The sequence below is a fragment of the Aplidium turbinatum genome, chromosome 11 (assembly GCF_918807975.1).
Source record: "Aplidium turbinatum chromosome 11, kaAplTurb1.1, whole genome shotgun sequence".
Taxonomy (NCBI): domain Eukaryota; kingdom Metazoa; phylum Chordata; class Ascidiacea; order Aplousobranchia; family Polyclinidae; genus Aplidium; species Aplidium turbinatum.
In genome coordinates, this window is record NC_137482.1 from 12,330,210 (window position 1) to 12,357,978 (window position 27,769).

General features: G+C 37.5%; 1 protein-coding gene across 1 annotated transcript; it reads right to left on the reverse strand.

Moving 5' to 3' along the window:
- Positions 1-4,651: 4,651 nt before the first annotated feature.
- LOC145780218 (uncharacterized) lies at positions 4,652-27,769 on the reverse strand. The gene is made up of 10 exons (XM_082591921.1): positions 27,298-27,769; positions 22,771-22,919; positions 16,965-17,075; positions 12,726-12,795; positions 11,953-12,479; positions 10,041-10,362; positions 9,383-9,540; positions 7,445-7,504; positions 7,238-7,348; positions 4,652-7,064 (listed from the first exon to the last, which is right to left on the reverse strand). The coding sequence occupies exons 1-10, from the start codon at positions 27,767-27,769 to the stop codon at positions 6,660-6,662; spliced, it is 2,385 nt and encodes a 794-aa protein (XP_082448047.1). The 3' UTR covers positions 4,652-6,659.

Below are 27,769 nucleotides of genomic sequence, written 5' to 3' on the forward strand. Positions count from 1 at the left end.
GTTCCTGTGCGTAATGTTAAGATTGGAAATGTTAAAGCAGCCTTTAACCGCGTTACTGCTGCTCGTGTTTTGAATCCAATGACTGGCAAATCGAAGTTGGTGTATTGTCAGCATGATCCTGGTTCGCAGTTGACCTTTGTTTCGAGTGACTTGGTGTGCGAACTTGGTCTTAAACCGTATGATAAAGCGTCGTTTAAAATGGATACTCTGGCTGGTCAGAAACCTACTTGTGCTGAACTTGTTAAACTCAACATCCAGTCGTTAGAGACTGATGAACTGTTTTGTGATATAACTTCGGTGGTTAACCCAGCTTGGGCTGACGATGTTAAGACTTTACCACATAAGCAGGATTTAAGTAGTTTCCGTCATTTTCATGACGTGAATATGTTTCATTTGAATGATTGTAGTACTGTAGATGTACTGATTGGAAACGACAACGCTTATTTGATGTGGGCAAAAGAAGAACGTGTTGGTGAAAATCGCAGTGAACCGCATGCTTTACTCACTCCTCTCGGTTGGTTGGCTTGTGGTGGTAAGTCACCCTTAGTTGAAAGCGTTGCTAAAGTGTGCAGAGTGCAGACGTCTTCAGAGTCGGATGTCATCTCTGGCTTTCAGCGTAAAATTGAGTCTCGTGATATGGAAATAGCAGACCTGAATAAAGTCATTCAGGATTTGACTTTGCAAAATGAAACCTGTGAATTGTCTCGCAATGATATTTTGGCTAGAGAACTTGTCGAACCGAATATTGAGTTGAAAGATGGTCGATTTGAGATACCTGTACCGTTGAAGGAAGATATTGATTTACCTAACAAATTTGTTTTGGCGTCAGATAGAGCTGCTGCTTTAAGGAAGAAGGCTTTAAAACAATCTGAATTTCGAGGAACTTGTGTTAATGAGGTAATGTTTTCGCGTCCTGATTTGTTAAATCCTCTGGCAGATCTCTTGGCTGGATTTCGGCTGAGTAGATTTGGTTTCGTGGCCGATATGACCAAGTACTTTTTTCACATTTTGGACTCTTCAATTCGTAAGCCCAGTTTTATTGAACTGCTTACGTACACAGGTAGTGCCGTTCGGATCGTGAACGAACGCCCTTTGGTACCTTTGAGTGACGACCCTAGGGATTTTACTGTCATCACCCCTGCCTCACTTTTGACCCCATACTTAGACCCATACTGTGCTGTTGGGCAACCACATGATCGTGACCAATTAAGAAGGGATTATCGGTTCAATTTGTCACTTTCTCAGCAGTTTTGGAGTAAATGGATCGATTTTTACTTGCCAGGTCTTCAGGGCCGGAAAAAATGGCTAAAAATGGCCGAGAATTTGGAGCCTGGTCAACTTGTAGTGGTAGGTTCTCTCCAAGACATTGGTAAACGTGGGAAGTATCAACTTGGGAGGGTGCATGAGGTAGTTCCACAAATTAGGAAAGGGAAGCCTGTGGTTCGTAGAGCCAAAGTTGCCGTCTGCAACTATGATGAGAGTACGGGGAAAGTGAAAGTAGACTACGTGTTGAGGGATATTTCGTGCCTCGCCCCCGTAAAGAACACCTAAGTGTTAGGGTTTGAGCCTGGTTTTGTCTGCGGTGGCCGACCCTTGTCTGAGCCCGGAACAGTCGGTTATTATCGCAACTATTGTATATAGCGTCATTTTAGCGTGTACCTATGGTACCAATTTCATGTATCGTCGTGTATTATTCCGTATTGTTGTTCATTCTTTGCATGCCCTTTGTATTTACGTATTAACTTAAACGTGAGTGATTCAAACAATTTGTGTATCATGTGTTTTTATTCATTGGCTCACAATTGTCGTCATTTCTTTTTAGTTATGCCATGTCAGACTGTCATAACTAGGGGCCGCTATGTTCCCGACAATTTTCACCAAATCAAACGTCATATAAAAACCGTTCAAGTCTACTGAATATTACGTCATGGAAGTTGCTAGAAAATGTGCCAAAATTGCACCAGCGTTCATAAGAATTGTGTCAAACCTGTTTGGGCCTGTTTGGGCCTGTTTAAACAGGAAATATTACATCAGCTTTAAACACCTGTTGGAATGACTTCATAATTGTCTTTCATTATTGCGTCACAGTACTGCATACGTGAATTTGAGATATTGCTATCTATTCTGGTCATTCGTAAAATGATTGTTTGAAAGTTGGCCGCACATTTAACTGTTGGCTTAGTGCTTGCTAGCTGGACAAAGGTTCCGTCTTTTATCCAAGTAATCTGTTCTGTAGTGACAGTTTTCAGTGGTGTACGCGTTGCACCCCCTCGTTTTCGGTAGCCGTGGGCTAATTTTTACAGAAATACACTTTTTGAAAAGAAGTTCAAGTGTGTGTTTCTTCGGTCATTATATGCAGACGAAAGGATCCGGGAACTTTAAGTTACAATTTTCCCACGAAGAAATTATGGTTTACCGCTGTGACCACCCTTCTAATGTTGAAGGAACAACGGAGTTGCGCGTCCCGTAATGTACCGTCCCTAGTTATGACTGTAGCATTTAAATCACCTGACTTTCCGTACGCTTGCGATCCTCTTGCGGCAGACCAGTGTATCGCAGCACACAGTTTGGGAAGTCCAAGCATAGAGACGTCCGTGCTGGCCAGCCGTGATGTATGTCATGTAACATGAATGGAGCGAATCCTCAAGCGGTTTCAATACGGAATACATCAGCCACAATTCGCCTATGCCAATGAGACAGAACATTGGTGCGGCACACTTTTACCAGCTATTTATCTATGCGTTCAACGATGCGATATTACAAGCTGTCCATTGCGCTGTAGGATTTAAGCTACTTCCCTTAGGCTGCCAGAGATTTGAATGAATGGAAAAATTTGAGATATCGACCAAACTAATTATAAAAACTACAGATGATCGATGTCTCAATTTAGAGCACGAGCACTATGTGCTGTGACATAAACTATGTGGATCATCTCCCCAGACTACTATTTGTTTGTTTGTTTTGTTTTTTCATATCTTTACCTTGCATTGCGGGAAAGCGGACTTGAGAGCTATGCATCGGTGTACGCCTTCCGACGTACACCTGACCCACGCTGCAGCCGACGGCAATGACTGTTTCCGGTTGTCTACTCTACTTATGACTTAAATTTGGTACTACCCATTACTCGAAATCGATCACTGGGTAGAGGCAATTATCGTAAAGTTTCTTGCCCAGAGAAACAACAGCAAGTGCGGGTGGCTGGAGTCGAACATGCAGGCTCTCGACTGCGAGCCCAACGCCCAGGGCCGGATTAAGGTTTTGATGGACCTGGGGCTATATGGTAATCTGAGGCCTATATTTCATTCCCCTCATTGTACCACTCACAATTAAAATGAACTAACAAAAATTATACCCGAACTACAGTATTTACTTATTAAACACATTCAAAGGACATGTTTTCTGGATTTAGACAAAGCAAAGAGCTTTACATTCCTTAGCTCTACTCTGCATTGAAAAGAAAGCTTTGGAAAAAAATATAGCCTACACCGATGAAGTTATTACCAGCTCTGGAATGCAACCTTTTCTGGCCCATGGATGAACGCAGTTGATTCTTTACTCTTTTAAGCACTGAAAATGAGCGCTCAGCACCTGAGCAATTAGAAATCATGAGACAAAGATACATTCTTAGTAGGCTACAACAGATAGGCCTCCGTTAGGAAATGCATACATCTACTCTTTTCATTAATAAATCTAAACATTTGAGTTTCTATCCTGCATCGCTGTTAAAATGGAGTTGTTTTAGCAGTGCAGAAAAATGAATCATCTCTTCAAGCAGTAGGCTAATTCTTCTAGATAGATCATCTGGATAATTGCGAAGCAATGTTTTTGCACTCTCTTCAATGTTTCAGTTAGACATGGTGTTTAATTCCGCCAGAAACGAAAATCTTATGTGAAGACGATCAAATGCTGCAATTCGGAATTTCATACACAAAATAATTTGGGCAATGATGGACAAATATGAGTCTACTTTGAATCTGCTCGATGGATCAGGTGTTGTGTCTCCAGATCCACCTCCGCTATCCAAGCATACTTTTCTTCTCTTCTTTCTTGAAATTTCTTCAATATAATGATGACAGACACTTAGGCCTAATACTCTACCCTTTTCTTCGAGATCTTGAAATTGGGATCTTAATGTTTTAACAAAATAATGTGGACCATGAAGAAAATTTGTTAGCCTATCTTATTCAAAGTAGTTTTGCTATCCTGCAGCGCCGGACTAGTTTTATGAAACCGTTCCATTATGCACGACCATAACTCAATTAAATTAACGGTTTCAAGTTGTAGAGCACGTTAGGTCTCGCACCCCCCTTGGAAATTAGCTTACTCCCCCTGGGGAGGCGTACCCCTAAGAACCACTGGTCTACACAGTTAGCATTCGTTCCATGATTCTCGTCCTTTATTCTTTAGATCCTGACAATAAGCATGTCAGTTGCTCTTAGTAAGTTGTTATCGGTGTGCCTATTTTCTTGGTGGGCCTGGGGCTGCAGCCCCATCAGCCCCCGCCTTAATCCGGCCCTGCCAACGCCTTAACCACTCGGCCACTGCTGCCGATGGTTATTACTGCGGTTATTACTGCGTCAACTGAGAGTACATCACCTTTTGCCAACTTTCTTCACATTGTTTTATAACAAGCATTTTCTTGATAGTCGTTTATTATTTGAAATTGAAGCATTTTGATTGTCCTTCAAAACTTACAGCACAAGATCGCACTGTTGATCGAGACTATATTTCAAACACAAGGCACTCGTAGCATATACGAAGAAGTACGATATTTAAACAATCGGCAATTAGCACGTATGGACGACAGCAAAGCCAAGTATAGAGACTATTGTAAATTTTTAAACATTCAAGAAGTGAACTCATAGCTACAAAACTGTTGTTATATTCGTGCTTAGCAATTTGTTCAATTCAAAGGAAGCAACTGGAGTAAGCATCTATGCATCAGTTTAGATTGCTTTCACGTCAGCAAATGTTGAACATAACTCATGGCAATTCATGTCATTGCAAATTCGAGCTTAAAGATGTCCTAAGAGCGGCTGGCAAGATAAGTTGTAATATAAAAGATACTATGGCAAATATACATCACGACACGCTTTATCGAGGTTTACTTCTTAGGATTTGTTTCATTTTGTTCATAAACTTCAACGCAATGTGCTTTCTGTGCTTTAATATGACGTTTCGAAAATATTGCGCAATACTTCGTTTCGTAATAGAATTCCTCGTCTTGGTTTTGTTCGAAATTATGGGCCGGCTATTCGAAATTAAAATGAAGATGACAATATTTTGTTTCAGTTCTACGCTAAACTTGTTGCCTCCATTTCGTTTCTCTTCAAGAGAAAAAAAACTTCGTTGTAAATTAGAAGCGAAACGGTTTACATGGTTAATTGGTTATTCACTATTCGGGCTTACATGAGTTCTGCAAAAAAAATGTATTCAATTTTCAAAATAGATGGTTTCGGCAAAACATTCCTGATCTTGATTTGTTTCTCTTTGAATGAGTTTCTTTGTGAAGAATTTCGCTTCGATCGAAAAAACTTTCGTTTTCATCGCTGTATTTTTAGTGTATAACTTCGTTTCGAAACGTCTTTATTTTCTATGGTTTTGCCAAAGCCATTTATTTAGAACAAAGCCGTGCAATAACAGTACAAAAAAATCTTCACATGTAATTTTGTTCTTCCAGTTACAACCCAGATAGCAAAATCCGTCATTTTTCGTTGATTCAACGTCCGCAGACATTGTTATTAAATAAAATGGCAAATTTTGCTATATCGGTAGGATGCGAGTTTTCCATAAAAAGTATCGACAACAAAACCAATCGACATGTACGTGAAAATAAACAAAATTGCAATGTTTGATCGACAACATTCTATACACAGCGTGTCAGGCAATGAATTGGCAACATCACACACAGTGTTGGGGGAATGGCTTTGCAACTGTTGCCTTCTTTGAGGTTGCAATTATTTTAGAGGGATAACTTTGATGCTTTGTGGTGGCTCTGAGCAAGCGAAGTGCACTGCACAAGCAAAGGAATTGTTTGAAACGTAATCTACGATTTGAAGACCACTGATTGACTGCTTTATTGAAGAAGCGTAGCGCATGGGAACGGCAGTCGACTGTGCTTGTCAGGCTTACTAGAGTACCTTGGTAGAACATGGAATTTAAACGTAAGTGGCAATCATTGTTTTTTTGCTGGTTTTATTCCTGTTATTATTAAATGTGTTTCTTTGCATTCTGACAATGAAGAATAAAATGTATCTGCAGTACTTTGGCTATGCTTCATCGTCAGCAACGAAAAATATCTACTCGTTTTATTGCGGTTAGAATAGTTTGCAGATGACTCACCAGTATCAAAATGCTTTCAGGTTTCATTGCATTACAAAATAGTAAAAAGCCGCAGAATAGCTTAAGTAGCACGAGCATTGGGCAATTCACGGAATAAAACAATTACAAAGTTCTCAGACTCTGCAACCTTTCGCATGCAAGCCTTGCATTCAGTTTTCCTGCTTCGGAATTGATCAAATAAAATATATTTATCCCACGAAGGTTATAACGAAGTCTTTTCGAGTCCAGCCTTGGATAAAATTTGGTTTCTTCACCGGTTACATGTTGAATAAATACGCACAAACGTCGAGGAATGTTCATTCCAAATTGCTGTTTGTTCATGTTGCTAATCGTAACCCGTTTGCTGTCAGCCAATCCACATTTGTAGGCTGCGATGCTAAGATGTGTTGCAACTGCAATGGTTGCTGGTTGGCCACAATGCCAGGTAGAGCTGGAAGTGTTGCTGAATAAGTTGCTCCTGGGGCCAATGTGGGAAGCTGTGGAGCGCCAACATACACAATTTCACGAGCTGGTATCAAACTTCCGTCTTGAAGCATAAATGAAGCTTGCTTCAAATGTGCTGTTGTAGGCGCTGGGTTAGGGGCAGGCACGTAGCGCCCAGGCAGAGATGCGAGAGTGTTTATTCCGGAAAGAATAGTTGGAATCGATGAACTAGCCACAGGTGCCGTAGAATGTGAGGGTCCAAGTAATGACTGAGTAGGTAAGGTTTTAAAAGGAAGTCGCTGTAAGAAAATAACAATAAATTGATTTAGGCACTGATTATGATTTTTGTTTTATCTGAAGTAGTCGAAAAATGTTTAGTCAGAACTCATAACTTGTCACATCACACTGCGCCGAGTGAAAAAAGAAACTCAGCACACTACTTTCAGTTAGTAGAATAAACGACATAACTTACCAGTCCTGGCGCTGTATGCAAAAGCGCTTGTTGATTTCTTTCATACGGAGACCATCGTGGTTTTGGCGGTTTTCCTTCCAGCATATTTTTATGTCTTTGACTTGCCAGGTGCTGGGATAAAGATATTATTCATACTTTTGCGTTTTCAACCTAATGAATAATTTACCGTGAACAAGTGCAGCGGGAACTAGCCTACCAAATAATTACCTGAGAAAGTTGAATATCTGAGTTGAGGGTGACTTTGCAAACGCTGCATCGATATTGCTCCTGAAAAGAAAAGAAAGTATGCAAAAAATGGTCAAAAGAGTGAAGTGAATAGGCCTACTCCAAAAAATTAACAATTTTAAACAGAAAATCTTTCATAAAAAGACCTCCAAATACAGCATGTTAACAATTGTAAGCAGGGTTGAGTCCGGGGCATAGAGACTTGGCAATCAAAATACAAAAAAATCTAGTGTTGGAAGGGCTTCGGGAGGGCCCTGCTCACCTGTCAATATAACAGGGTTGAGTCCGGGGCATAGAGACTTGGCAATCAAAATACAAAAAAATCTAGTGTTGGAAGGGCTTCGGGAGGGCCCTGCTCACCTGTCAATATAACCCTGTAAAGATTCCACTTTGTGAATTTTAATTCTGTCAAAGTTGCAATTGCAGACCACAAGTTGCACTACATTGTTTGTTTGTTTGTTTGTCGTATCCAGGCTTACACCCGGTGGTTGAAGATTTATATTAAGTGGACGGGAAGGCAAGGAAGCCAATCTTCGTGCCCACCTTCAGGCATGCCTTTAAGTGTCCTGCCACAGACACAGCCGCATGCTCTTGAGCGGTGTCGAACCGGCGGCCTTTCGATTGCCGCTCCAGTGTTCTCACCACTCGGCTATGCAGCTGGTTGGCCACAATGGTTGGCTACATTGATCATCGGTAAATCAACGTCACTCTTAGAAAATCATGCATAATAGTATGGCCTATTTAGGCGATGCAATATGTGCGGTGCGATGGTGAATCACCAACAAACATGGCATACTTTTAGATGTTTATGAAGCAACATTGATGGAAAAGGTTCATTCTCTGCTTGTGAGACAATTATAAAACTACTGAAGGAAAATTATTCCAATGAAGCTTATATGAAACAGCAGTTGGTATCTTTCGCATCTGAAGGTGCATCTTTAAGGTTAGGTTGGGCACCAAAGAGCAGAATAGGGTTTGAAACAAAACAAGAGTATTTTCAAACATTATTTTCAGGCATTGTTTGGCTACAATGAACTGTATTGGATGCAATAGCATCTCTTGGTGGAATTCATCACATGGCATTTTTTGACTAATTTTACAACAGCAATAAGCTGAAGCATCGTTGTGAACTGCACACCGAGGTCTTCATCAGTTTGAAAAAAAATTAGCGTTGTTACTAATTTGTTAGTTGGTAAAAGCAAGCTTCAACCTCTCTATCATTGTCTCAATGATGATTAATGACAAACTACTGATGTGTAACTTCATCTACAAACACTTATTAAGAGAAATACATATCGGTATCTTATTTCTAGGCCAGGCCTACTATAACACAACTCGGCGCTAACAAGGGCCCACCTAAATTACTGTAAATGTTAGAAAAACACCTATGATTGCCAAGGAAAGGTTTGTATAAAAATTAAAATATTGTCAGTATAGAATGACAGATTGCACATAGCCTGAAGCCATAAGATGAAACAAAACCTTTTTTACTTCTCATTTTATTAACGTTGTTTTAATGTTGTGATGTTATGCATAGATCTAAGACTGCTTTTGATGTTTACAATTTGTGAAAATTCTGGACAACTATGCGATGAAATCTTTTTCTTCCACTAAACAATATTAGCAGCTTAATCAGTAATAAAATATTTTAGAACCAGGTTATACACAATTTTCAAGTTATTAAAGTTGCAGCGTTTGAGATTCGCAGATTGATGAAGGTACTAAAAAGGAAAAAAAAATAATGTTCGGGGTTGCCATATGAAATTTTTTATCTACCATTTTTTCCGTAGAACCGGTTCTACACGCTTTGAAACTTGTTTCAAAGACTCCCCAATCTAAGAGACTCCCCAAAACGCACGACCTTTGTCACATTATCCTGCTGAGTAACTAGACTCCACACAGGCCCTGACTATCACTTACCGCCCGTAATTTCGGTTTTTCTTCACGGCCCGGTTTCGGTGGCAGCGGAATTCCTTGAAGGGTGTTTTTGTGACGCAAGCTGTTGATATGTTGCTTCATTTGGTTCTCTGAATTAACGTAAACATCGCATGTTGTACAGTGAAGCGATTCTTTTAGAACTGGAAAATAATAATTTAAAACAAATTAATGAACTGTCTGTGATAATGTCGACACAAGCGTTTGTATACGGGCCATGTTTTCTGGAAATGTAATTACAACCTAGTTTATTAGATTGTTTTCCCAGACTTTTCAAAAACAACAGTTGGATTAATTAATGCCTTTGCTTCAGTGATTTTGGTTTCTAAAAGATGCTAATTATTATTTTGTGAAGTAGCAATTTTAATCTTTCAAACAGCAACTAACTCGATTGTAGTTTTTCTTTTCACAAACAGACTCAAACTGAAAAGTGCATTTTTTTAAACTAGTTGCCATTTAACCTGCCATTCTGCATACCTTTGTTGAAATTTAAACTAACTTAGCACACACCATACAATCCATGCATGTACTACCTTCAGTACTTTGTACCGCAGGTTGACATATTGGCATTGGAATATTTTGTAAAAGTTAAGTTAGGAAAGATTGATAGTTAACAGTTGTATTTACAACTAGATGTACTTGCCTCTACCCGGAGGTCTGTCTACTTTGGTGATGTAGCTAGGCAGAGGATCAGGAAGATTTACGTCTCTTCCTGGAATAGGTGACTCTATTTCTTTTGGTGATGCTTTGCTGTCACTTTCAGAGCTTTCTTTGGTCATGCCTGACAAAGTTTCAGCATTTAAAGCGTCAGTTGGCGGCTTATCCTCTAATTTTGATTCATCCACTTCAATTTCGTTTTTTGTGTCCTCCTTTGCGTCTGTTCCACAGGACTGCATGGCTGACATCTCGGTAAACAACAAACTGGTAGCAGAGGTTGAGTTCGAAGAGTTGGTTTCTAGTAAAGTCTAATACAAAATAAAATCACTTTGTTAGAGCCTCAGATCAAACTTGGGCAGATTCAAACACTAGTTGGTTTCATACGCGCCGACTTCCGGGGGGGGCGGCGCCCCCCGTGAATTTGTGGTTGAGGGGCAACAAAAATGGTTATTACAAGTGGTGTTTCAAAGATAAAGCACTTCATGAAAAAGATTTAGATCATTTAAACGGACTTAAAGATTGCCGAAAGCGAAAAACAGCCTACGTTGCTCTTGCCCGCAAAACAGCAGCTGATCGCATGGCTTTCTCATACGGTATGGAAATTTCAAAGTAGATTGTAAAGTAACTTACGCTGCTGGAATAGTCACGTAACCATTCACTGCAATATTAAGTAAACCAGCTAAATTAGACGCGCTATTTTTAACGAGGTCTTCTCGCTGTGAGATTAATTATGATTCAACAGAACGCATTGTTTTGTTCGCAATGTGTGAGAATTAAATCGAAGACCGATAAAAGAAAAGGTGTTTGATAGTCTTGGTCGCAGATATTGCCTGCAATAACGACGTCTATTACCGCTATTATCACCTAGCTAACCTGACATCATTGTTTTATGCGGCCGCAAAGGTTTGACATCGACTTCAACGAACAAGTGCATAAAGTTTAGAATTGACAAAATCATTAAATTTGAAAATTAAACTTAATGAATCACTGCAAATAAACGTAGGTATTCAAAACTTTTACTTTGGTCGACGCCATTTCACACTTCGTAATCTACGTCGGCAATGATTTTGCTGCAGCAAAACTGCGTTCATTTTGAAAACTACCGATCTGGAGACAACAACTTGTCCCGTGTATAAGTTGTTGAACCTGTCTTTTTGAGGTGAAAATCACTTGCGAACATCTCGACCTATACTCGAGTATATACAGTACCGTATCCGATATAACACTATAAAGACTTTCTATAACAATAGAAGAGAAAACACTTCGCCGTTGTTAATGCTTTGAAGGTAAGTAATTAGCAAAACGAGCGAAATGAGGTTAATAAAACTGATAGCGGGTTTTCACTCTGCTTGAGATCATGATTTTTTGCGTTTTATTTCGATAACTTCACTGCCTTGATCGTTGTTATTCACTCGCACGAAAAAGAAATAAAGCGGCTGGTTTTCCAACTGTTCCAATTATGAGCTAACAATATCAAAATTTTTACGACTAGGCGTACTGCATGCGCAAAACTAATCGTTTCCAGCAGCGGTTGTAATAAATTCGGTTTGCAACCTAGGTGTCAATATAAACAAGACACTAAGCTTAATCAAAGACTATTTTAATTGAGTAAAATAGCGTTATGGTTGTGACGTCATCACCTTTCTTGCCCCCCAAGGTTTTTTGAAAAGTCGGCGCCTATGGTTGGCTTTTAAACAAATCAAATTTAAAAGAGGATAAACTTACATTGATTGATAAGCGTTTAATTGTTTATAGATTTTCAACGATGTAGGCTAGGCCACGTGAACGCAAAAACGGATTTTTCGTTTAGCTCATTTGTGGCAAATTTAAAGTGAAATTGGTGTATATGCTTAAAAAAACATGAAAACGGCGAAGTAACGTCGTCTTCAATTTTTTACCTCAGTGTCATTTGGCAGTTTCTTTTTCATATCTTGATCCACCATCTGTGTCAAATTTCCGAATGGTGAACTTTGTTTTGGTGCAAGTGCGTGGCTTTCTTCGGAGGACGAAGACACGCAATGAACTGCACTTGATGCAACCGAGTTCTGTTTTATTGGCGATGACAACTGATCATTTGATGAATGGTCTTCTTCGTTTGTCTTGCCAGTTGATCTCTTATTTGTGGAACTGCTTGAGGAAGACTGGTCATTTTCTATTTTGCAATCTTTTTGTGTTGGCGAGGTTCGTTCTGCATTGTGATAAGGATGATATCGAATTGCTGGGACAGGAGCGCTTTTGGTAATCAGCTTTGTCACGGTCTGTTGTACTTCCATTGATTGCAATACAACGTTGGGATCCGATCTGGGAGATTTCTTTAATGCAAAGCTCTGATCCGTGTTGCTTTGTGACAAAATAGGCAAACCTTGTGAAAAAGATGCTTCTGAGGCTTTTTCTCTCTGTCCTGCGTTGCTGGCAACACTTCCATCTGCAGTAAACGTTGACAGCAAAGTAGAAATGGTGATTTCAGCAACCATAAAGTCACATGTATCCGTAAATTGTTGCTCTGGCCTTTCAGCACCAAAAGCCATTGTCTTTCATGCAAAATTACATTTTAACAGTGATAGGAAGGACATTTTGCACTTCTATATTCGGATAAGCAACAGCGCAACGAACAACCTAACAAATTTTAAGTGTAAAATTTGCTACAGCATGCAACGGGCAGGTTTCTCACCTCTGATAATTTGCTGCTCAAACATTACAGGGAAATGTTTTGTGCTCCTGAAGTGCATATCAGATTTGGCCTACAACCACAATAGGAACATGAAAAATAACAAGAATTTGTTATATTTCCCGCTGACAGACATGACAGAAAAGAGAATGATGTGCATGTGCATAAGCTAATCCAGTTAAAACGCGTCAGCTTTGCATTTATTTACTGAAACTGGACGTTCAATAAATGCAGAATTAACTAAATTTATAAACTGGATATTCATATCAAAATCAACTTTCAGCCAAAAGCAGAAATATCGATTTCGCTGTTCACATAGCACGTCTCTTTCAACAGCCGTTTGTTTTGCTTTTAGCTACTAACAAACAAGCTATTTTTCATCAATAGAAACCTTTGATTGTTGAAAAACAGCTTTATGTTGTGATTTGGTGAAATATCACGTCACACTGAATTGACAATGAGAGTTTTAACAAACAAACAAACAATGAATTTTGTTTCGGCAAATTGATGCAATTCATTTCCTCTTTCAGTGCCAGCAGTTAGATCAGAGGTCGGCAAACGTTTGTCTTTGAGAAGTCCATACCACGTCTGTGCACAACATTCCACTTCATGTGTAGTCAGCAATATTTTTTCAAGTCAGCGTTCTATTTTCTACTTTTTATTCTTCTATTTTATTACAAAAAGATCTTGCAATGAAGCAAACTAGAAAAAAGACACTTGCAAAATTGTGAAACACACCTCAAAGTTGAGGTTTTGATTTCAGGAATCTATGCGATTTTTGTAAATTTGTCTAATTTTGTCACCTGATCTCATTCAATAGGTAGGACCAGGCCCTGAGCTGAAAAAGTAGACTACAATTCTACCAAGCATTTGCTGTAAAAGTTGCAACGACAGTTTATCGGGTCTTTGAAGAATAGAAGCTTTGTTATTTCTGTGCCCACGCTTTGCCGACCTCTGATCTATTTCGAGCCGAAACACAAGAAGTAATCGGTGATTTTAATAACTTGAAAGTTATTAAAACGCAACATTTGCACCGTCTCAGCAACGTTTTCTGTAGTCAATAAAATAACAAAGCAGCTGACTAGTAATCTTGTGAGAAATATAAAATTTATTATTAAATCTCGAAATTGGCAACTTGCAACATCGCCCGTCATATTTCAAGCATTTATATTGCATGATGAATGGAACGGGAAATCAATAATAGAGACAAGATGAAAACATGTAATTAATTAATTTCGCGTAACTACCTTATTTAAATAAGTTTAGCAACACAAACGTATTTGCTTTTGAAAAGCAAAGTTGATATGTTCCACTTAGATTTTTTTAAAAATCTACCAACATTTTGTTGGTATAAAAAAAAACTTTGTCATAGCTTTCAAAATTTACACACTTTAATCAGTTTTACAATTATTATTGCACAAGATTTAGAAAGAAAATGATAAACATGATATAACTCCTCCCTCATAAAATAATCATTATCTTTTTCATAATAAATAAAATAGCTTCTCCTTTTCACTCTTTTTACAATAACAAAAGATTAAAGCGGCAGTGTTATAACCAAAGTTAACGATAATCTTCAAACTCCGGTAGCTCTACAATTCAAGATTTTCCGTTGGTCTACCTCGTGAGGTCAAGCGAAGACGCTAACTGTTTCTGTTTTATTAATTGGAAATCGCTTCACAGTTCGCACAAACTGGTTTCGCATTTTAACGAGAAGATGAAAGCGCTGCTGATTAGCAAAGAAACTGCAAAACACTAAGCAATATTGTAGCCAGGGATTTTTCAACAAGGCGGTTAGGATTGAGTTTGTAATTTTGCGTCTAACTTCAGGTCTCCATGTTTTTCTACACTCTGGCTAAAAGTTGCACATTCATGTTTACCATTCCATGGAAGAATATTACATACAACACAAACATACTGAAGAAAATGTGTTTTCAGAACGTCCACAGCCCCATCTTTTTCTTCCATCCACTCAGTTGAGCACATTTTCTTTAATTTTTTACATCGATAACAACTTTTAATTTTGAAATTTCAACAGTTTGGGCAATTACTTAAGTAAGTTTTCTTTGTAGATCACAAACGAGAAATCGATAAGAAGACGATTAATTTTTATGATTACCACATGACGCCATTGTGGGAGAGAAGATTATTATCAAAACACGTAAGTCGTAGATTGATAATTATGAAAAAGGGAGAGTGAAACTCAGCACTACAATTTTTTTGCTACCGTCTCCCTTTGGTGTACAAGGCCAGCTCGGGTGATTAAGGCAGCTACATAGTGAAAAAAAATATTCTACACCGTGCAGAATTTTCCATTTCATTCTAAGAATATCTCGTGTCATTCTATAATTCTTCCAGACTTTTAACAACGTTTCAGTTAGACTCCCAGCCGCTTAGAAAACTACGTCAACGCAGCAATTAGTGCTCGTAAGACGAGTAAGATGAAAAACTAATTCGTTCCCTGATATTCACAAAATATGGTAACTTCAAATTCTAAAGAAATAATCTCAAACCTTGGTACGACACAACAATATTAAGGCAACGGTATAATGATTAAGTATGAAAGGTTTTCCATTCCACACACAAGGGCTTTCCCTTCATTTCACAATAAGAAAACGCCATGCTGAAAACTTCTACTCTATCCTTTATTTCATAACGTGTCCTGCTGGAAACATTTTTCACTGTATTGGAATAAAGCGTTGTCAATATAATTTGCACGCAGTGATAGGTGTTCAATTCGATCGCTGGCACGCCCGCTCATTATTGTGACGTCACAAACGTTTCATGACCCGTAGATCCCCACACTCCTTACTACTTTGCTGGACCATTTAATTATTTCTTTTGACATGCGGCAAACTCTCCATTATCGTCACTTGCCTGGTTCCAGTTTCAGATAGGACATACTAGAGCCAAAAGTCATGGTAACTATACACCTGCTCCACTTGGAAATCATCTGGCACTGGAACGATTAAAAAAGTTCTCACAAATGCATTTTGGAAAGACAATGGCACACAAACCGATACAATTACCTTAAACACTGAAAAATTTGGGTGTTCATCAGGACAATTACCGTTTCTGGCACTGGTTGCAACGTTCATCTGATGAAAGTGAAAGTAAAAACACCGACAAATGGCCGATTTTGCTGTCTGGGAGAGTCGACTACTAATCATTGGCGTTTGATGCAAAAAGCAATTAAGCAATTTTTTAAACTATTAAGCTAAAATCAACAGATGCCGTGCAATCTATGGCGGATCCAAAACACACAAAAGTAACTTTAGTTATGGTGTATTGCAAGGTCTGATTAATTTAGTCATATCCATCATTGTTTTGTTGAAATCGCCATCCTCCCTAAGGTCACTTGTTGGATCCACCCCTGCCTACATATGACGCAAGGACAAATGCAAGGTCGGGGCCACGTTTTTTTGTTTTCATACAACAACTTTCTGAATGTTATTAACCGTTTTTACTCAATCATGATTACTCTGTTTAAGCTCAAAAATCGTTTACTTTAAAACGAGGTAAGTCGGCTTTTGTTTTTACAGCAATGGGCACCCGCAGTCGTCTGCAGGCTGTAATGTCTTTCATCAGTCGCCGTCAGTTTGTAAACGCATCAGAGGCCTGCTTTGAAAACTTATCCACGTCTGCAACGATTAAACTCAACTAATCCTTGCGGTTTCGAAATATTTTCCTCAAATCGCGTGAGTATAAAAAGAAAACCAACGAGTTGAGAAGATAGATGACGTAATTTAATTGATCACAGAATTCTCTGTCTATCCTTTCTCATGAGTGTGTGCGCTCTATTTGTCATCAGCTTCCATAGCATGTGATACCACAAGAGAAAAATACATATTGTTTTCGCTGTTTCAAAGCTGAAATATTTTACAAAATATCTTCACTATTTCTTCAATTAACTTTATATTTTGCTGCGGATAGCCTGCAAAACTAGCACCGAGATAACGATAATAATGGTAATAACTCAAGATAGCCAAATAACTTCATAAGTGTTGGTACGGATGGTACCAAAACACAAATGCTATTTTTGTTCAACTATCAAGATACTTCATTTACTGTTAAATCTAAACCATAGCGAGCTCTAAACCAAAGAACGTGCAGAACTTTGAATACTGCAGCTGCAACAAGTTCGCGGCTAAAAGCTGGTTTGAGTAATGTTTTGTTTTAGTCCTGCACAGGAAGACAACGTTGCTTCTATTTATAATAACAACAAAAACCTTAACTCTTTACCTGTGGTGTGTAAGCACTATTGGCGGTGTTGCTTTTCTGTTTCCCTGCCAGTTTTTTGTTCTGTTTTGATAATGCTTGCTTGAAGATGGCCTTTTCCACAGGTCCAAGCTGCTGGTTGTAAAGAAAATAACAAATCTATCAACTGTCTACTTGGACTACAAACTACAAAACCCTTGAGATACTTATTGAAATACATGGGATAATAGTGAATATGTACGAAAAGTGTTCTGGGTTTAGAGCTTTTACTACTTTTAATTATTGTTTATTTAAAACTTGAATTAATAGGCATGCGCATGCAAAACAGTACAAGATATTGTCCTCCATAACTACTTCAAAATCGCTACTTTTTTTAGGTTGTGAAAAATCTCTGTAGTTCTGGTGTAAGTGTGCATAGTTCAGCCCTCGAAATTAGCTTCCATCTACGACGGCAAAAACATTGCCGTCGCCAAATCAGCAAACCTTGGATTGCGGCGGCAATTGCTGTATGCTTTAAAGTTTAAACAAACGAAATTTTAATCGTTTATTCTTAGTGTTTCTTACGGCGGTAGCGGAGAGCATCACGCAAGCTATTTTACGCGCTGACAATGCTCTTGTAAACTGTAAAAAGTTTGCAACCTTGTAAATACTGGCTTAATTGTTACGAAAAAGTTATTGTTACATCGAATGCTTATTGTTTACCGGTGCCGTTGCGAATATAAATCATGGTGAAGGATACAGTTGAAAAGTAGAATTTACCTGCTATAGGTTATCAAACAGAGGGAACAGAAGGAAAAAGTTAGTGTGGTATTTTACAAAATTTATAAAGAATTTTATGACGGAAACAAATCGGAATTAGAAAAGCTAAGGGGTCAAGTTAAAAAAGTAGAACAAAATTGGATAAATGGTTCTTCGGCAGTAAAATAATGCTTCCGATCACATGGCATTGCGCGTTCACGAACGGGCAGTTTTGCGTCTTCAAGTATTCCAGTGACGACGCGACAACCTCATCCTCCGATACAGCATCTGATGATTCCGATTTATATATGATATCCGACTAGTTCTTTATCCAACAGACTTTGTGTTGCTCGCACGCAGTATCCCAATTGTGCCGAAATTATGTTAGGATAAACATAAATCGAGCCAATCTTCTCGCAGGGAGCTATTAATTTGTTACCGGTACCTGTTTGAGCAATTAACGTTATTTTATGATGGTTCAACGTCGCTAGATGTCGAAAAACAAACGTAAATTTCTTATTGGGCATTGTTGTTACCCAGGCAGCATAATTCGTTATTTTTGCATTGATTTTGCGTCTGTAGACGTTGAATCGATGTAGAAATGATGGTTTTGCTGTCTGGGTGCGCAATATAACCCGCCGGGAAAATTGTAAATCGATTTGTGCTGACTCGAACGTTGAATCAACCCAAAATTAACTTACTTTTCCGCTGAGCTATTTTACGTGAATTAACGTAACAGCGTGCGTATTGCGTTGCTCGCTTTATCGCTACTTTATGTATTATTACAACACAACAAATCAAACGGTGCGGTCGTGATAGACTACTCTAGTCTACTTTTCCCTTCTCGTTTCACATGTTTTGGTACAATTGTTTCGTAATAAACGTTCAGAGCAATTGCCGACGCAATTTCAACTTTTGCCCTTTGGCCTCGGCAAAGTTCTTGCCAAGTAAAAATATGCTATAAAATATAATATTTTCGAAGACTGCGTGAGTGTTCACAGCAACTAAAATAGTCCGAGGTGAGGTCTTGGTGCGATGTTTCTGATGATTAAACTCCCGCTGCGAGTAAATAACACAGGAAGAAATTTTGAACAAGTTTTGTTCTAATTAAGTGCTCATTTTGCGGCGGCATTTTTATTGCCGTAGCGGAATGGCCATTATGACGTTTACGGCGGCATTTACCACGGCAATTGCCGAGTGCCGCCGCTAATTTCGGGGACTGTAGTTAGAATAATTATATTCTAACACACATAGAATTGTGTTTCGTTGATAAGTGTTTCGTCAAAAAAAATTATTTTAAGGTTCCCGTTTTTTTGCAAGTAAAAAAGCATGAACTTAAATATTTCACAAAAGTGAATTAATTTTAGTAGCTAATTTTCTCAACAGAAGGTCTCCCGCTAAATTAATGGCGAAGGCAATCCATATTGCAAACACAGGTATCAAATTAAAATATTATTCACGAAAGAAGTTTGTTTCAAAATTGCGAAAACTTGACAAAGTATGGGCATGAAGATAATCAAATCATAGTAGACTTATCTTGCCATCCTTAATGAGCATAAATTAATTGCACTTTGCTATACTTGGAGCTGATGCTGTTTGTGTCAAAGTATTGTGCAATACTTTGCAGCTCCAACCTATCTTCCAAACTTCCTCACACTTGAAGTTGAAAAGAAACCGCCCAGACAGTAAATTCAGCCGTTTTTTTTTATATAGGTTCAAATGTAAAAATAATGTAAATTTCAGGTTTTAATGTAAAAATAATGCAAAATGTAATGTAAAAACGGCTGATTTGCTGTCTGGGCGAGATTGAAAAAGAACTGTCATAATTATTAACCTCTCAATGAAAGACTCTGTATTTTCTATGACAACCCAGTGATTTTTCTGCATCATTTTCTGCAGAAATATTGGGTAAAAATACTAAAACCGCTTAGATAATGCTAGCAACTAAATATTAAAAATTAACTTTAAAGCATGGAGTTCGTATTGAACACAAACCTACAAAGGTTTTAAGGCGGACTCTTCCATCAAAAATAACTTTTTCCAAAAATTGTAACTCATTATGTTAACTGTGTAGCTAGTAATAAAAGCAATCTAAACTCAAACATTCAACCTGTGCCGTCTAGCCGAGTTGACACAAAGGAAGGAACCCGCTTTACTATCAAGTAATGAGAATTGAATCATAGAAGTAAATATGACGTCATGACAAGAAAAATAACTTGAAGGTAGCCATAAACTCCTACATACTACGCTTTTATGATCCATCGATGTTTTGTTTATACCGCAGAGACTTCATTCCACAATCCACATATTCATCTGTCTTGCAAAGTCATGAAATCATTTCAATGCCAAGAAAAAAATAGAGATGTCTTGATATTTGCACATTATTAGTTTCCTTCTCAAGTGGATTATCTCTCGGTTCATTATTATATAAACTCGACTGAACTGACTTGAACAAGTGAGACTGTAATTCCTATTAACTTGTACTGAATCTTTTCCTCAGTTGGCATATTTTGCTACCAAACACAGATTGGAAACTGGTGGGCGATGATTTTAGACGCCGACTAGCCGCAGTCAAACCGTAACCTGTTACGCTCCATTTATCACATTGAGATAATTAGTTTTTGCTTGTTGACATAAGCTCTAACGTTAAAAAAACGTTCAATCAACTTGCAATTTTGTGTGAATAAAAATCAGAACCTTTTGATCTCAATTCGAGCAAGAGTAAATCTTCTTTCTCGTAAAAGATGGTTTCGGATACTAATGATATGGAGTCTTTGCGAGCACAACAGTTAGTTTTCTAATGCAATCCCTGTGTTTCTGTACTGAACAAGCATAACCTTGACTATACATCAAAGTATGAGTTGTTGCATCACTGAACTTGTGTGCTGCCACAGTCAGACCTGTAGATCTCCTTTATAATTGAATTTAGATACAACGCACAACTGGCTGAGATAATAAGTAAGCTTAAATTATAACTGAGTGTTTTAGGTTTATTGCAAGTACAGCGTTCAGCATACTGACAATTTTGACATTATGTTTTTCATAAGTTGTATTGCACATCATGATTCAGCGACACTATGACATTTTCAACCAATAGTCATAACGTCAGCATATTACCTCTGCCACACCATCGCAGTCACTGTACTTGCCTTGCAATGTTGCGCCAACAACAAAATCTTGCAATCGCCGCAAAGTGAACGTTGTTATTTTGGCAAAGAGTTTTTTAGACAACAATCCATTTCAATTGACGTTCAAAATCACGTGACCATTAAGCTTTTCTCCACAGAATGGAAACCACATCTGACTGGTGATCTCTTTTGGGGTAAAAATTAAGTCCTGCGATCGGGTATCAATTTTTCACATAATAGTGTGGCTTGTGTTTTCTAACTGCTGTGGTAACGGCAGCCTCTGTGCTGCAGCTATTACGAAATGTCTTAGCAATGACTTTTTGCACAGTGTTTATTACAAAATATAAGATAGCATTCTAAAGATTGGCCGAGAAAAGCAGATTTAATGTTGTAAAGTTTTAAATGAAAAAAAAAATAATCTTTTGATCCAAGATGCTCTTGTAAACATTTTTGCATCTTTGATTTTTCCATTTCATAATATCTACACCTAAAAAACACAACTTTTCACAGTTTGCATTTTTGCTTAGATTTCCAAATTAATTTTCCAACTAAGCTATCAGAAACTGAATTTTTCTTATAACAAAGCAATTAATTGGACGAAAGCTTTCACCTTTTCAAGACCCCCCTACTCCTCACCATTAAAATATGGTCTTCACCTGTTTAAATTCTACAAATTTTAATAAATTCTTGTAAAAATATTTAGAAGTTGGTATGTGCAATTTTGATACCCTAATTTCAATTTTATGACAAACGAGACAACCATTTAGCCAAATCTCAATGATTACACCTTTTAACTCAACTCTCTTTCCAAAGCAGGCTACTCCACTTTTTCTGCTTCTGAATGCAACCACAGTCCACCCCACAGTCTTCGAAGTCGTACGCTGTAATGTATTGCTAGTCCTTGACTGCTGCGATTGTTTTTAGAAAAATATCATTGTTACCAATTCAGGCTGCGATTTCTGTTTGATGCTTCAAACGAAAGCTTTGTATGCATGGTTACGTCAGCTTTCTGTTAAGGACTTTCAATGTGCAATAATACAATGTCTAATAAATATCATCAATGCCTTTAACAGAGAGACCGGCTTCCCTTTACTGCTGAGCACAGATGTCTATTGATGTACCAGCATAATGCTAATGCTGACGCCACTCGACCTTCTGCGCTGCTGCAAGCGTCAGAATATTAAATTATGAAGAGCAACTGGGAGATTCAACCTTATCCGGTTCGTAAATTAAAGCTGTGTTTAGACTACACTCTCTGCAATGTGTGTAGTCTAACTAAGCGTTTTCAAACCAACGCTTTTGGATTCTTGCAAGAAGTCAAAAGGTTACAAATGGCAAAAGCAGTTAACTAAATCCCTTGACGCGCATAAAATCCGTATAAAAGAACTTTGTTTGATTTAAGCATTTTAGCTAGTCAATAAATTTAAAGTGGACTTCATACTCGAAAAATCGATCAGCTTCTGCTCTTTTTCTCCAATTTAATTCAATATCTTCATTAGGCTACTTAATCACAAGATTAAAGCGGCTTTTAAAAATATTCCGCCCAGTGCTATCAATCCACTTTATTTGATTGAGAGGATGCGACAATATTTTCATTTCCTTCTTGTGATGGTAGCAACATAACTTTTGGTGATAAAGAAATCATTCAATTTAAAAGTAACTTGAAATATTGTGCAGCTTATTAATTTTTTTCATTTTGCGTTCTACGCCTTTTGTTCAAAGCGCAACTGATAATAACGCTCATGAATCAGTTCGCTGTTTTAACAAACCTTGCGATATTTCTCTTGACGCTATTTTAGCATTTTATGCCGCTTTTTCAAGTGCAATATGCTAACTTATTGAATACAGTCGTCCGGAACTAATTTATATTTCAAGAGTGTATAAAGAGTCAGGTTTTATAATATTTGGTTTGAAATAACAACTACGTAAAATAAGCTAAATTAAGTTCATCAATTACGTATTACCGGATCTTCGTTGTATTGATGGTTAGGTGGCTTTGTTCTGTAGGGAGGCTTTTCAGGCTGGTTATGCGGCTGGACAAACGGAAGAGTGGATTGTCCGGGCGCTGTGCTTATCCCTGATGCAAGAAACACGTCATTTTGTGTCCCAAAAACTGCAGAAAAACAGAAAGTTCACATAAAATCATACTGCATGTGATATATTTCCAAAAGCAAGCAGCTTTTCTAAATTAAAAAAAAAACTTTGCAAATTAAACACAAAAAGTCAATTTAGAGTTTGGGCTTGAGAACGCAGCCATACTACAGTACGTCCTGAGGACCTAAGTAAAATTTCGATTTGTATTCTGCGTCTATCAACACCCTCAATTCAAAGGAACTACACATCACACCTAAAGCCCACTTGGGAAAGGTGACCACTTTATCATAACAACGTTAGTAAGAGCCAGTAAAGCTTCGAAGCAATCAACCAATCGTAAGTTACAAGTAGAATAGTGTTTCGAGTTTCGACCAATCAGAAGCTAGAAGTAGAACAGAGAAAAAACACAAAACAGTTCTAATATAGAGTAAACAAAATAAAGGTTCCGGCGTAAAGAATGCTTTTCGATGACGCGGGTTCCATTCCCATCCCCGTCATAACTCTTTTTTTCTTCTGTAATTACCAAACAAAGTTCAAAGCGCGGATCAACTCTCTGGCTGATCGAGTGCTAGAAGGGTCACAATCGGACGGTAGCCACTTAAACATGTTCTGATTGGTTGACGGTGTCATTGGGTCTTAAGGAGAACTGATATGGTAAAGTGGCTATCTTTAGGAAACTAGGATTCTAGCTTAGTTACATTTGAACACTGCGAGCTCGCAGAATCATCAACACTTGTGATTTGTGTTTTTCTTCGAGTTGTGCTCTGAACCATTTGAAATGTTGCTGCAAGGAAACTCAAAGTAACCGAGTTTGTGGAGTCTGTCTTCCTAGCCATTTTTTACGACAGTTGATTACTTCTTGGGATACAGTTTGAATTTTTATTGCACATTTTAATGGATAAGCTACAATGGGTGCTATAAAAAGAGCGATAAAAAAGCTTCAAAGTAGATAGAAAAAATTTATCGGGGCTATTGACGCCTTCCAGGAACGATTTGTGCACATTGCCTTTAAAGATAGTTTTCGTTTCATGGCAAAGACCAACTTCACAACCATACAATATGTCAATGTTGTAGTCAAAGTGACGCAGCGGATATTTAGCTTATTAATTAAGTACGGTACACTATGGAGCTTTTTAGACAATACCCTTTTCGGAGCTACACACAGCCGCACTCTACGCGCACCGTTTCGTTGTGATATGTATGCGTCACGGTATGGAATTTTACATTCTTTCAATTGGCTGGGGAATTTTTTTATTGATTTAACTTGCATATCCAGCCATAAGCTATTATTGGCAAAGATTTATATTTTCTTTCTGATCGATACAAATTAACTTTCGGACGACAAATAGACTATGTAAATAAGATCAAAACCAATCTATTGTCTGTGTTGGCTTTGCAAATGCAACCGCAGAACACGTGAGGTGCAATGTCTCAAATCTGCCTTTGGAGAAAAAAATAATACCAATTGTTTAACTTGTTAAATGTTGAACTAAAAGATTTTGCCACCTTTCTAAATTCGTTGCGTCAACTAAGATATTTTCAGGTTATGGCAAGGACTTTGAATCCTTTCACTTTTTTTCCTTCCTGGTCGAATCTCCGAAAGAATTCACCTCACCATCTGTTTTACCTTAAAACCTATACGTTCATCACACAGTCTGTCTTCTTTTATTCACTCATTTCACCCAATGTTAGAATTTGTTTACCCGCCAGAGGATAAGTTTATCTCGGTTAAGAACTTCTGAACTACAGGAAGGAAACGTATTGTTGCTGATTGACAACTTGAGGTATGTCGAAATGGCGAGTGTGTGAAGCAATAAGTCGAATTTCTGCCTATACATGTAAAATGTACATTGTAAACCAAAAGCAAGCGAAACAACGCGTTCGAAATTAGCTTGCAAGTAAAAATTGTAGGTATACACACATCTAAAAACGAAGGCAGTTAGCTAAACTGCTAAAGTATGAAACATTTCCGTCAAAAACAACCGAAAAGAAATGCCTTAGTGACGTAGTAGCTAGATCAAAAGCAAAACGTCTCACCTTTTGGTTTTTGATTTTACTGTTTTATAAGTAAGTTCATTGTATAATGTTATGTCAAAGCCTTGTGCAAATAAAAATATTCTTTAAATATTATTGCAGAGAATCGGTTTGATTTCAGCACATGAAAAATATAAACAGCCAAGTCTGTTTATATTTTATCGAAAAATTTTCTAAAATGACCTCGCATAAAAAACATATATACATATAAAAAACATATAAAAAACATAAAAAACATAAAAAACAATGTTTATGAACATATATATATATATGTTCATAAACATTGTTTTATGTTTTATAAATTTGCCAGAAGTATTTATAAATTTCATCCCTTTTCCTAAAAACCAATTACTTTAAAGTTTCAAATAATAAATCCTTTCTTCAAACGAGAGAATTCATCTTACTGAACAAATTGCCACAGCAGTACAGACCTACCTGTTGTCAACTAACTACATTGTTCTCCTCTATACAATATTTATATATGGCTACAACGCAGGCATATTCATCGCAAAAATGGAACTGTTATTTATTGTGGCCGTTAAATCATAATTTTCGATTTCATACCATAGACTCAACACACAAAGCATACTGTCATCAAAAATAGATGAAGATATCAATAGGTTCACTTGCTTTCTTTCTTGTTACATAAACATCGCTGCACAGTGCACACTGCACAGCATACACTCGCCAGACTGCTGTAACGAGTTATGGATACGATAATTTGTTTAGGTAATTCAATAAGAATGCATCTTTGAAGATATCAATCCTCCTTTTTCACCTCTTTATCATGTCATATTTTACGTAAATATCGATTCTGATGCTTTATCGTTACGCAAAACCACTGAAGCAGAAAAACTGTTTAATTTTTTTTTATCGTTTACGAGAAAGATCAAATTTCATCTTTTGACAACGCTATGAGATACAGCATATGGCTATGTAATTTTAGTTTTTTTGGCAAGTCCATTACAGTCGACATGTTATGGTCAATCTCTTATTTTTAAAAACGAAAGAAAATAACTTGTAGTCTTATCATTATTCATTATACATTAACTTTGCTTCAACATGCCACACATGGTGATAGGCTATTTTTCTGTATGGGATAAGCTGCTAAAATTTAAATTAATATATTTTAATGTCGACTTTCTCTTTGTCTGTGTAGATAAGTCGGACGCCGAACCATTGACGCTGATGTACCCATAACAATGATCGAAATTCAAAATAGAAGTCGCTAAAACCTTCAGCTGAGTGATGATAAACAAACCATAACATTTTAGCAAGAAGGGGAGCATTTCAGGACCGTGTGTCAGATACCAATGGAGATGTCATCCTGCTCGATATTGCAAGTCAAGGCGGGAAAAAGTAAAGCTAACTAGAAAACGTTTTTATATTTATATTCAGCTCAAGATTTTATCTGGACTAAAAATATAAGTTTAGATTTTTATCTTTGTTTCGTTTGAATAAATGATGATAATGCATTCCGCAGAGTTCAGAACTAGACGTAAATTAAAAAAAACTTTTATGTCTTTCTTGGCGCAGTGATGATATTTCAAGGATAAAAAAAATGGAGTAGAACTTGGCATACCACAATTTAAACTGGAAAAGGCTTTCATATGAATTTAACGTTTGAAAAATTTGACTTGCACCAAAATGTCAAATGCTTTAATTGGATTCAGTATATTTAGTTTTGATCATTGTTTTATTTTACAGTGTCATTTCACATGTTTCATTTAACACTATACAATAGCTGGTTGTCAGAAAGCAGAGAATCCTTATTGTTGATGGTAAATAAAACAACCTAGCCTCGGAAACTACGTTAGTAATCATTTGTCTTTTATTTACAGATCCCCTTTGCTTTGTTGTTTGAAGGTTTTATAATAAAGTGACTTAAACTTATTTATTGCTACTGTAAATAATTGCATAGGAATTCGGTTAAAGTTAGAACAAACAACAAAAATTGCATTTTAAAAATTGTACCTTTTTATGAGCCTGTAGCTCAAATTTCATCAACATTGAATGAACTCTTAATTATATTAACGTTTCACATTTTATGTTCCTCTGCGTTTAGTCAAGTTTTAAACTGGCATTGCAAAAGGCCTGTAACCAGAGATATATTGTCGGAACAATATCATAAAAAAAAAAACGAAAAAACCGAACATTCAAAGCACAAAAACGTTCTCTCTTTCTTCAAACTTTAAATGTACAGTTGAGAGCTAACAAAAAAGAGAAAGCCAAATGATGCAGTCTACCAATCACGATAAAAATGACAATTGAAAGTTTGCTGATGCAGCATTCCTTATTAGAAAAGCATTGTTTGTTGAATCAACTAAAAATAATACATTTTAAAACAGGTAGCCTATACCTACCAACAGACGAAGTGTTTTTTTCGCTCGAAAGTATTGATGCTTCTGTAGCATTTCCTTGGAACTGGGCAAAAACTTTGTTCTGGCTTTGCATAATCATCGGTTTTTCATGGTTTTGAAGTTGGACGAAGTTATTGTAGCAGCCACTACTGAAGTTTGCTTGACTTGACATTAAATCGATTGGCTTTATTGTGGCGTTTGAGTTGTTAGGATTGGTTGGCAATGAAATGACGCCATTCTGCACGTGGTGCATGAGATAACTATCAACGATGTTAGGCTGAAGATGTGGTTGCTGATTACGAGATCTCATAGCATCCCGTTGGATGGCGTTCAAGCGCATCGCGTTTGTCACGTGACTGGCATGCGACGTCATGGCACCTTGGGTATTTCCATTTAAACTTCCCTGCATGCAATACATCATTTCTCCGCCGGGGCCAATGACAGGAACTAAAGGCATTTGCTCTCCTGGTATCAT